This window comes from Ambystoma mexicanum, chromosome 1p (assembly GCF_040938575.1).
Source record: "Ambystoma mexicanum isolate Mex_15411 chromosome 1p, UKY_AmexF1_1, whole genome shotgun sequence".
NCBI lineage: Eukaryota > Metazoa > Chordata > Amphibia > Caudata > Ambystomatidae > Ambystoma > Ambystoma mexicanum.
This window is the reverse complement of record NC_090921.1, coordinates 245,441,109-245,453,687: the sequence shown is the minus strand read 5'-3', so window position 1 is coordinate 245,453,687 and position 12,579 is coordinate 245,441,109. Positions and strand designations below refer to the sequence as shown.

General features: G+C 49.7%; 1 protein-coding gene and 1 long non-coding RNA gene across 3 annotated transcripts in view; one reads left to right on the top strand and one right to left on the bottom strand.

Annotated features, from left to right (window-relative positions):
• Positions 1-12,579, bottom strand: part of LOC138568684 (uncharacterized) — a 342,089-nt gene that overhangs the window by 101,623 nt on the left and 227,887 nt on the right. The window lies entirely within an intron of this gene.
• Positions 1-12,579, top strand: part of LOC138568676 (hydroperoxide isomerase ALOXE3-like) — a 411,617-nt gene that overhangs the window by 271,337 nt on the left and 127,701 nt on the right. The window contains exons 9-10 of the mRNA XM_069646461.1: positions 8,971-9,057; positions 9,149-9,318. Coding sequence (XP_069502562.1) covers positions 8,971-9,057; positions 9,149-9,318 — 257 coding nt within the window. The remainder of the gene's footprint in view (positions 1-8,970; positions 9,058-9,148; positions 9,319-12,579) is intronic.

Sequence of the window (12,579 nt, the reverse complement as noted above, 5' to 3'; positions counted from 1 at the left end):
ATTCTGCATCTTTCCTTAAACTAATAAAGCAATGATATGCTTTTTTAAAACACATTTTACACCACAAAAACACTCACAGCCACCTAATACACCACTCCTACACGTTGTAAGTTAATTTAGGAAACAATCCCTGTAATTTTTTTTATATTAAAAAAAACAGATTCCATCCTAAATTGATTTAAAATACTCCTCTGTCTCTAACTAGCAACTACATTGATTGCCCCACCTCAATATATTATAGTTTTGAAGTATTTACACTTTATTTCGCCGTTCTTACCGAATCTTGAACTAGGAGAAAGGCTTAGAAAAAAACAACAACACCATCCCCAAGCCACAGACATTCACAACTCATCTTTTCTCACGCTGCCCAGATGCTCCCTGGCCTCAAAACTGCCCTACTTGCACCCTTTATATGATTGTAGGGCAGTTTCCAAAACGATTCCAGAACTTCATTCTCAAATCGGGTAATGGCAGATTTTCAGAAATTAAAACAAATGGCACCAGCAATGCGTCATGAGAAGGATGACTACAGGGGCACCTTGCTCTAAGCCAAATAAAAAGATACAAACGATTGGACGGTTTTACACCAAAGGAACAAAGGATTTCCTTCAAGCACTTTGTGACCGACTTGTTTCTTATTTGACACAAATCCGTCCAGCGGTTTGGGCTGTGCTTGTGAGCAAAGATTTGACATTTTCCTTATGGGAATCAATGGAAAGGGGAAAAACACACCCTTTTTCTTTTACAATGTATATCTTTTTGAACCGTAATGCGGATTTGCACAAAATGTTCCGGTTCTGAGGAGCCCGGGCCTGAACTCTTGTTACGTGCCGATCCGTTCTACAGCTCAAAAGATATTGGCCCTCATTACGACCCTGGCGGAAAGTGACTGACCGGACCGCCACAGCGTAAATAGCGTTTCCGCCATTGCACGAAGGAGCAAAGTGCGGCCCATTCCGACCCATCGGGCACGAGCACCACGGCATGGCGGAAGTGCAAAGTCCGCGATGGCGGAAATGACCCCAAAACGGCCCACACCGCCGCCGTACGGCGCCCTAGGTGCAATACCGCCACCCATCTTAGCGGACACCGCAGTGAGCGCCAACCGGAAAGTACGGTGACCGTAAATATACGGAAACGGAAGTAAAAACATGGGCCCGGAACGGGAAACATCCCGCCGTACACCTATAAAACCACAAAATCCACACAACCACTAAAAACACTACCCTGAGACACACCCCAACCCGTCATCCACCCTAGCAAAACCAAGAAAAATGGGAAAAGTAGCGAAGAAAGCGTGCGACCGCAAGCGGCAGGTCCACTTCTCCCGTGAGGAACTCACAGTGCTAACAGAGACCCTCCAGGAGAATGCTGCCGTCGTCTTCTCCACGCAAATGACCAGGACGGCACTTGCGAACAAGAAGGCCATATGGGCCCTGGTGGCACAGCGTGTAAGTGCGGTGGGGACCGCACCCCGCAACCCACAGCAATGCAGAAAGCGATGGGACGACCTGCGGATACGCGTCCGTAGCATACTTTCTGCCAACCGCAACATTGCCACAGCCACCGGGGGAGGTCCTGAATCACCCATCAAGTTGACCCCCTGGGAAGAAATCTGTGCCTCCACCATTGGAATGGAGAGCATAGAGGAAGTCGGAGGGATGGAGAAAGGAGTGCAGACATCCGAAGAATCAGGTAGGTGGCCCAAATAAAACAATGCTAAATCCACAATTTCCAATCATGTGAAGTACCATGTGTCCCCATAGTGCAACAGAAACACATGTCCAGGAGAACGTCCACACACATTGGCCTGATAGCGCACTTTAAAACTCACAATAAATACATAAATAATTAAAAACCCCTAAAACACCCACTACACGTGCAGCAGGCACACCCTAACTGCAGGCTGCCAAACAACTGCACCCTCACTCCACACACAAATGAAAGCACCTCCAAGGCCCCGACCCAAATCACCCTCAGGTACCACCCCAATGCATGTGATACAATGCCATTCCAATTCCCACAGACCCATTAATAACCCTCGCCCTCCTTTACTCCACCACAGGGTCCGATCCAAACGACGAGCATCAGGACACCCCTACCAGCACACCTGCAAAGAGGGCCAAGACCAACGGCCAAAGACCCTCCACCTCAGCTGCACGCATCAAGACACGGCAGCAGCACAAATCAGGTGGCAGCACAGAGGAGGGAACATCAACAGGCACCCCAGCAGCCAGCATGCCCACAACACCACCACCACAGGTCCCCCCAATGGATGCCACAGAAGGCACTGCCTCTGGTGGCAGCAGCACCATAGGTGACACCCCATTGATGGCAGCATGCTCCGACACAGAAAACGGGGATGTCGAAGTCAGATCCATCCATGACCTGTCCCAATCCCCCTGTCTGTCCCATCCCGTACACCATGAGGATACCACGCAGGGGCACCCACAAGACGACGACTGGCCATCCCCCACAAGCCCTGTGGCAAGGTAACATGAGGTCACCAGCCCCTCTGTGACACCACCGCAAATGGCCATGGCCCAGCAGAGGCAACAGTCCCTCGACCAGTTAATCGTGCAACAGCAGCAACTGGCCACGCTCCTCAAGGACCATGCCGATGAATGTGGGGGCACTAAGGCAGACATAGAAACATCAACTGAGACACTTAGGGCAGAAATGGAGAGAAGTACAGAGACACTAAGGGCACAAATGGAGAGTAGCACCGAGAGCCTGAGAGTACAAATGGAGAGTAGCACCGAGAGCCTGAGAGTCCAAATGGAGAGTAGCACCGAGAGCCTGAGAGTCCAAATGGAGAGAAGCACCGAGAGCCTGAGGGGGGAACTGCATGCGACGTCCAAAGACGTATGTGCCGAACTTGCCGCAGTGCGCCGTGTGCTCACTGAGCTCTCACAAACCCTTAGGGACATGCATGGACGTGAGCAGGCAGAGACATCATCCGTTGCAAGTTCCGTCCAGGGCAGCCCCCAACGTAGATCTGGGAGGAACCTGCGCTCCACAGGCAGGGGTGCCCCTGATACCCGCAGAGGGGGCTTGCAATAGCGACTGCCCACTGACGATGAGCATCTTTGGACACTGGTGTTCGGGGGGGAGGTAGGAGGGTGGAGGGGGTGTTTTGGGCTCACTTGGGTGGCGGGTCGATAGGGTGTTCAACATGATATCACATATGCCATAAACAATGCACGATCAACCAATGAGATGTGTGGACATTGATCTTTGTGTACTAGGCCATCATAGGCGTACAGTCCATATTGTGCATGTACCAGACACACACAGTGCCACGAGTACCGTGTCCATGTATCAGCCACCAGGCGTGAGTGCTAGAAGCATGCATCAATGAGATGCTGACGAATGTCACGGCCCTCCGGTGCCTCGCAGACTCCTTGAGGTGCTGCCACATCCCCACCCTCATCATGACCATCTTCAGGTGCTTGCAGTTCTGCGTCAGGGGGCATGGGCACATTTCTACGTACGCACATGTTGTGGAGCATGACACATGCCATCACCATCTTTGCAACCTTCTCATGGCGGTACAGGAGTGCCCCGCCAGACCTGCTGAGGCAGCGGAAACGAGTCTTCAGTAGGCCGAATGCCTGTTCAATGACTACACGGGTACGTGAGTGGGCATGGTTGTAGTCCTCCTCATGCTGGTCCCGTGGGTTCCGGACTGGTGTGAGGAGCCATCTCTTCAGTGGATATCCAGCATCACCTGTATGTGGACGATAAAAGTATGATGTGGAATGCCATTGCTACGTACGCACACCCCCCCCCCCCCTTCCTGCCAGGTCATTGCCGAATCACATACCCCACATCATCATGCATGAAATGAGACTCACCGAGTAGCCAGGATCTGTTCCCTGCGTGTCGCTCCATGTAGCGTGGTATTGTAGAGTTCCTCAAGACCATAGAATCATGGGTTGATCCAGGGAATCGGGCACAACAATGTGTAATGATCCTGTTGGAGTCACACACCATTTGTACATTCAGGGAATGGAATTGTTTTCGGTTGCGGTACTGGGCCTCCATGGCATGTGGGACGACCAATTCCACATGGGTGCAGTCGATGGCACCAATGCAACCCGGTATGCCGCCAAGTGCATGGAATCCCACTTTTGTGTTGGTAATTTCCTGCTCCGAGCGTGGTAGAGAGATGTAGTCGTCTGCGTGCTGCAGGAGGGCATCGAGCACTTGCAATAGTGTCCGTGAGAACAGTGGCTGAGAAATGCCATGCAACTGTCCGACTGTGTGCTGGTAGGTGCCTGTGGCCAGGAAGTGGAGTACAGACACCACCTTCAGTAGGGGTGGGATGGCGGTTGGGCTATCTATCATGCTGACAAGGTCAGCCTGTGTCATGTCCACAATGGCGGCTATGGTGTCCCGGTCCAAACGGGTGTGGATCTGCTCATCAGTGAGGTTGAACGGATGTGCTCGGAGGCGTGGGATTGCGGGCTGCCTGCGTGGTGGTAGTGGCTGTGCTGGCGGCCCTTGCTGGCCCTGCCTTGGCCTCCTCCTCCTCCTGCGTCTCCTCCGTGCGGCCGGTTGTAGTTGGTGTTCGTCTTCTTCTTGGAGTTGGAGTACTTGCAGTGCTATCAGGTCCCCCAGGGCCAACATCGCGAGTCCTGCCGGTAGCATTTCGGAGTGGGTGTGGTTGTGGGAGGAGACTGGGTGTGCAATTTATGTGTTTTCAGGCTGTATGGCCTCCACCTGTGGTGATTCATTCCACCTGTGCAAGCTGCTCTCCCCTTTGGCCGAGCACGTCCCGCACACAACGCTGCAATTCGAGTAATGGCATCTTGCTATTGCAATCATGTATTTGTACCCGATGGCCGTGTAACATTGGTTGATATGTACATTCGGCTATGGTCCCATTGTTTCACATACAATCTTTGCAGTCGCGAACAGACTTGTGAAGGGTCAGTGGAACGTAGTACTCGAGTAACGGTGGGCCCTCATGCATCACTGTACCGAGTTGCACCGACGGGCGGGGCGTCCCATTTGTGGGTGAAGGCAGTTGCCATTTTCACACACAGCCGCACTAGATGGATTAATTTGTGATTTCAAACGGCCACAGATGCCTTTTCGACGTGATGTTGCAAATGGGGAATTCGAAGGGCGGCGCTTTCGGTTTTCAGCTAGCGGCGAGGAGATGCCCACAGGTCTGACTGCAAATATAACGTTCTATTGTTCAATGTCCTTGAGACAGGGGCCATGGCGAGGATGCAATGATTGATATGAATAGTTTGGGATGCGCAATAGCGACGTGGGCGATGAGGCCGGACGTTCCCAAATACATGTTACTTCACAACACTGGAATTCCGGGCTGGGGCACTGTGGATTTTGCAGGCTGCATAACGCACAGACTCAATGGATATTTCTAATGTTATGTGAGTAAATATTCAGGCGTTTTTATACCGGGATGAGGGAATGATGAATGGATGCATGGGCAGATGATTTGATACAGAGTTTGCCATGTACAGGGCTTCTTGGAATCTGTCCGCCTCCCCTGCGCTATGTGATGCAGGGCTGCCATAGTGGGACCATCGTCTATCTGGCCTTGTTGAGCCCTCCCTGTCTCGACGCGCCTTCAGACACTTGTGTCCATGCACGTTAACATTCCCATCTGATGGATTCTGTTTTCACAGACGCATGCACAGGTACACTCGTTTGTGATGGTGTTTGCACCTCGATATAGATGGTTATGAGTCGCAAGTGGTTTTGGGGTGGTGATGATCCTTTGGAGTGGGCTAGCATGCATATGGCTGTGGATTTAGTGTGATCATTGAAGTGAGTTGTTCGAATGTAGTTCTGATGGCCATTCTGTTCTTTTTCTTTTCTTTTGGTTGACAGGTATCTCCTCCCCTTTTGCCACTGCCATCTGTATGCCACTCCTGCAGATGGCTTTTACTCCCGACACCTGCTGCTTCGTGTTAATCAGTGGAGCAGCATTACGATCTTATGGGACGATCGCCAATGGGCCACATGCCCTTACGCAGTACTAGTGGCTCGGAGCAACATTTCGGCCTTTCAGCTGGACTAGTGCCTCCCCATTGGGACGGCCCTGCGGTTCTGTGCGCTTCCATGTTGCCTTTTCGTACGTGAATGTGGCTCTGTGTACCATGATGGAACAGGGCGTCACACAAGTAGTAGCTGGTCATTTCTTGCGGATGCAGCCCACAATGGTGAAATGTGTTTTGGAGTTCATGGCCTAATGGCTGTATGGGCTTGGTGATTTTGTTGTGCATTAAATTTCTATTCTGATATGGGCCGTGTAGCGTTCTTCTTTGCAAGTGATGTGGCATATTCCTATTTGGGGAGCGATGTATTGTGAGGAGATCTGCATTGGGTTCCAGCTTCGGAGTTTAGTTGCGTGGTACTGTGCTGGGCGCGTTTGCCTACGAAGCCCAGTGAGGTCAGGGATGGGGGCTGCCAATATGACTGTTTGAATGTTGTCATGCTCAGGGGCGGGGGATTGGGTTTTGTGTAACAGATGCCGGTCAGCCAGGTGGACTGGTGGAATGATGTGATTTTCGGAATATTGCTGGTCACAGGTGCCTGTGTTTGCGTGCGTTTCTTGGTTGGGGACTGTGGTCATGTCCATTGGGATGGCTTCTGTATTCGTGCCATCTGTGCCCTGCAGCTCCCATTGGCCCCTCTTGTGATTCTTTTGTTCGTTGGCATGCATGGGTGACTTGTACATTTCACTGGTTGCATTGTGACTTCATTGCACCTACAGGGAGTTGTACTTTGTGGGCAGCGAGCGGTGTACAGGCACTCAGTGGGGCCGTTTACGGTTGATTCGCGATGCCGTACTTCTCGCCATGGCGGAATGGTACTTTCCGCCGTGCTTGATGGCGTTAGGTACATGTCCGCTAGAGTCGGAATTCGCGTACCGTTGCGCCAAGGTGGTATTTACGGTTTGGCATGGCGCGCGCGCGCGTACTTGGTGCAGTTAGCGTTGGCGTTCACTACGGTGTCGCTAATGGCATCGTACTTTGCGGTGACGGGTCATAGTCGCACCGAGCGCTATTCGATGGCGGTATTGCATTTCCGCCATCGTTTTTCGATTTCCGCCAGGGTCGTAATGAGGGCCATTAGCTGTAGAACGTTTGCATTTCTTATGGATGAAAGGTTTCACCATAACCATCGGGCTGCTAGCACTGCCTATAATGTTTTACGCTGTGATTGAGAGCTTAGAAGCAATCTGGGCGCTATGACCATGAGAGAATACTTATAACAGAGAACCAGATTCAAACTAGTATCCCTATGAAAAGAGCACTCCTGAGAACTTTCGTTCATTGAACTTCATTCATTCCTGCCACTTTCGGATGGTTCTGGAACAAGAACGTCCTTTTCCTTTATAGAGAAACCTCTACACCCTGTAGGCATTTATCCCACTGCTGAACTTGACAAGAATAACGTTTTTGAAAGATATAGTAATTGTTATGTGTTCTGTTGGGCTACCAAAGTGTTCTGTTCTAAGGTAGTGCATGTGCTGGTGGAGGGAACGGCGAAGGAGCATTCCTTATCATATCGCCAGTCCTTTTGTCTTGTGGTGTTTACAGTCTGTTTAAACTGTTGAGACTTCAAGACAGTGATGTCCAACATGTTTGGCAATCAATGGGAATTAGACACGCCTTTACAGGGAGATGAAAGTTTTCGGTGAGGGTGTATTGGTAGGGTGAAAGTGAGTCCAAGGTGGGTGACACATCCAAGTTGAGAGTTAGAGAGACATTGGGCCTCATTACAAGTTTGCCGGTCTGGAAACAACAGTGCAGGTAAGCTTACCGGCACTGTTGTTTCCAGACCAGCAAACTACAAGTCTGCTGGCGGGTGCCGTTTTGTCCACCAGGTCTGCCCTGGCAGGCGGAACGCACCCGCCAGCATACTCTGACGGAAGTACCAGCGCCTGACTTGCCGGACCACCAGGGTTGTAATGCCCCGGTGTTTCCGGCAAGTCAGGTGCTGGCAAATCAATACGGGTCCGGCGGCTACCTGACAGTTTTACCGGCATGGTTACCGCCGGACTCGTAATGAGGGTCAGTATCTAGTTAGGCACTTTCCGAATTGGAACGTACCTTCATGTAGATATCCTTGGTGCTCTGTTGCAGTGTGTGTGCTGGTGGAGTGCATTCCAAATGTGTGTTCTGTATGGTGTTCCAAAGACCTATTGTCTCTGTTGGTGTATTAACGGCTCACATTCCAAATGGATATATCAGGGATGGTACCCTTTGATACTGCATGAGTTGTTTTATGCAGAGTAAGGTATTAGTACCTACTTAAAGAATAAACCCAGAGCAGGGGGGCATTACCACTTCAGGTAATGCCCCAGGGCCCATAGTTACAGGCCCTAGCAAAGCAAGCGCCTTAACAAAGGCGCTTAACAAAGGGTTTATTGCTATTAGTACCCCGGCCCTTAAGACCGGGGTACTAATAGCATTTTTGTTTCTGTTCCGAAACGCTCCAGTGTTTCTGAACAGAAAAAAAAATGTTATAAAAATGGCCGCTGAGGAAGGAAAACGAAGTTTGTTTTCCCTCTCCATGACGGCCATTGAAAAAAGTAAGCAAAAAAATGACCGCCATGGAAAGGTGAGAAGGGACTACATGTAGTGTGCCAAGAGCGTCCTCTCCCGAAATGGACTGAAAACAAGGTAAGTGAGGGTGGGGGGCAAGGGAGGGAATTCTGTGGATGGGGGAGGATGAAGGGGAGAGGGGACCATACTTACCTCGTTCCCCGGTGGGGGAAGATGGCCCCCGCTCTAAGCCTCCTCATTGGCTGAGAGGCTGACACCCACCGCCCCGCTAGGTACCAATATACAGAAACATTGGGGAAGAATGAGACCCAGTTTCCCACTGCTCAGTTTTAAACAATAGTCCTTGATCTTGTGTCTTGTATCTTTCTTGGCCCCCATTGTTCCCATGTAGTTGACTCTGTCCTCCCTTCTTTTGCAGCTCCTCATCCCTCACATGCAAGGCACACTACAGATTAATATTCTTGCTCGGACAAATTTAATTAGCCCGGGAGGGAACTTCGACCGGGTAAGAGCATGCTTTTTTCTAGTATGCATTGTCTGCTGTTGTATGCATTGACTTGGATTTATTTACTATATGACAACTATTGTCTTCTAAGGTTCTTGCAACGGGACAAGGGGGAATCCCTGTACTCCTCCAACATGCACTGGAGAGCCTGACGTACTGCAGCCTTTGCCTTCCCGATGACCTCAAATCCCGGCAGGTGCTATCGCTTCCCCAATATTACTACAGAGATGATGGACTAGAGGTGTGGAGCGCAATAGAGAGGTATGACGGGATGCATGATGGAAGACAGTACAGTAATTTCAGAGGTATATGAGTAAGTCATAAGTAGTCTGGAGAGTAGCAGTATGGTAGGGCAAAGATGAGAGTGCAGAGCTAAGACGCGTTAAAGGTGTATGTGATGAATGGAGGATAGTACAGGGGCAACATGCTGGTCTTGGAAACAAGACCACGCAGAGCAACAGAGTTCCAAATCCAGGATCCGCGCTTAGAAAACGAACTCGGGTACGGTATTAGGCGTGTTATAAAAACCCAATAAAATAAACTAAATAAATGACCAGGGAAGTGGTAAAGTAGGTTTCAAGATTTGTAGTCTAAGGATGCAATGAGTGATCAGAAGTATGGAGCGAGAGCAGCAATGTGGGGTGCACATTGGGGGTCTGAAGAGGAACGGTATCCTTGGATACACGATATGAAGACTTCTGAAGAAGGAGAAACATATCTAAGGTTCACGTGGAAAATCTTCTTAGGAAGGGCTGTGGGATGTAAAGTGTAGGATGGGAAGTCAGAAGATGAGAGCTCTGACAGTGCCTGGGAAGAAGGCTGAAGAGAAGGGGATGGAGTGAAACCCGGAGAGAAGAGGTGTGATTCGGTGCACGATAGAAAACCTGGAGAGAAGGAGAGACATCTCAGGTCAACGAGCAGAAATTGGAAGATCAGAGAAATAATTGAATGCACGATGGAAAATGTGAAGGTCAGAGTTGCAAAACTGCATGATGGAACTTCTATCAGAACTAGACATAGGTCCCTGATTAGAGCACTATGAGTTCCCCTCATCTTGATGGCGTGGCGGACATTTCTCACACACACACACACACACACACACACACACACACACCGCTATCCGCACACCACCTTTATTTATACGTGTTATTGCAGATGTGAGTGTGTACACATGGAATCTTTCCTTCTTTCCTTTCCATAAGCAGTATCCCCTGGGTAAGGTCGGATGTCCTTGTGTGGTATGAAGGCCTCCACTATTTTCCGCACTCTCCACTGTCTTTGCAATAATGTATTGCATTCTGGATCTGCAACATCCCAGATCCCAGGAGAAGGTAGGGAGAGTGTGGAAACAAATGTTACTTTGGAGATGAGCGGAGAGGCAGGGACAGCCCTCATGTTTATTTGATTTGCGAAAAGATTGCACTTTGTACATCCTCCGCCCCATCCCGTACAAACTAATATACCCTGAACACCTTGCAATAGATTGATTTATCTATAGCGCCTTTCTTCCGACATGAACAATAGATACTCCTTCATCCTCATTCAGCACTCTGCCTCCCTCTCGACCTCTAATTCCCCTTCAGGCTCTTTCCACCTATTAGTCCCTTTCCACCTTCTGGGCCATTGAACGGCACTTGGTCTACCTTGTCCTTCCATCCTGCCAGACATCAGCCCACCCTCATGCCTGCAGGCCACAGTAGACCTTCCTGCTTGCCATTCCACCTGGCCCCCACGCCAACTCTTCTGTCATAAGAAGGGTTGAGAATTCCACACTCCTCTGCTTATTTCCTGTACAAATCAAAAATGTAAACGCCTGACAATCCGGAAAGCCCCAACTGGGTGAAATATCCGGCACACAGAAAAAACATCCTCATATTCTTTTTTTAACTCCCGTGCCCCTCCCCTCCACGTGTCCCTTCACACAAATGATGCATCTCGGGAGGACAGCTCAGGGGCACCGTGCTTTCCTTGGAAGCAAGACGACGCAAAGGAACACAGGTTCCATCCCCAGGTCCATTTTTAGAAACCTCTGGGTATTAAGCACGTTATAAATAACCAATTACCAAATACAATGCCCATTGCCTATGCTCCCAAAATGTCCATTATGATTGTATATTTAGGTCCGATAATTGAAGCCCATCCTACCTGAAGTATTCACCTCCTGGATTTCAATTTCCCTGTGCTCCAGCCACCAGATCAACAATTGTCTGCCTCATCTCCCCAATTACCCGCTGACCTCCTTTCTTTCCTTGTTACTCACCACTGCTTATATAGGTGTCCTCCAGGCCCTCTTCAGCAATTAGAGGGACCACACTATGGTTGCCCGAGGCCCCCTCCTGATCATGTCTCTCATCATTGCCTGATTAGCTCTAGCATTGACACATGTACCAGGTGATCGTATCCCAGATGCGGCCACACCATGCCATGCCTATCTTTTCCAATCCAGACTGGTAAACGGTGATCACACCGCCTGCTTTAACTTTCAGACCATGTCACCACTACGCTAGCTAAGCTCTGACTTCCAGCTGACATCTGTACTCCTGCTACACACATGACTTCAAGCCCATCTACAAATCTACAACAATGTGGTGTGCTTGAAAGGTGATAATGCATCTTAGGCTCTGTAGCACAGATGACCACATAGGCAACCACACCCACACATCACTAGTCCACAGTGTGTTAATAGTGCCACGGCTTCATTGTCCATATGAAATACTACCCTTCTGTTGTCCATTTCGTTGTCTCATGACAACGCCATCACCAGACTTCAGCATTGGAAAAAATGTCAACAATGGCTGTGACCCACTAGCAGCCAGCATTCTGGCCACTTCTTAGCACACAACCTTCCTGACTGCAACACACCAAAAGCTGGTGTCCTCCACTGTGCCTCAGTTCATCAGCACGTCCCGCAACATCTGTTCCTCTGGTAACTACATGTTCTCCTCATTAAAGGGCATCAAAGATATCCCCAACTGCTCAATCTTCCTTGATCGTGTGTATGAGCCTGATCCTGTACTGAGGCTCCTCTGCCCCCCACGGTGAAAGCCAAGTTCCATACACATTCCTTCTCCATGGCTATCTTCTTGCAGGCAAAATTCACATGCACAACACTTTTAGTTTGTTTGGGGTCTACCTTCTTTACTATTCTTACTTCCCTCAACGACACTCTTAAACTATGCCACCTGTTCTGCGGCACCCTGGACCACGACTCCAGGTCAGTCAACTGAAATGGTCTTCTATGGTGCCAAGCCACACCCCAAATCTCTCTGCCGTTACCTGGAAATCCCTCAGCATCCCAATATCCTGTTCTGTTTCTTCTGACTAGCTCAGAAGATGGAAGCGTCCAGGTTGCGCCACACCTGCCCGACCATGAATGTCTTTGGGAAAGTCCATTGAAGAAAAGAGAAGAAATCTTTGAAAAGTGTACTAGAAGTGGAACGTAGACTCCGTTCTTCCGCATTGAAGAATACTGAAGAATATCAACCCCTCAAATTGCATACATAACAGGAAAGAACCCCCCGG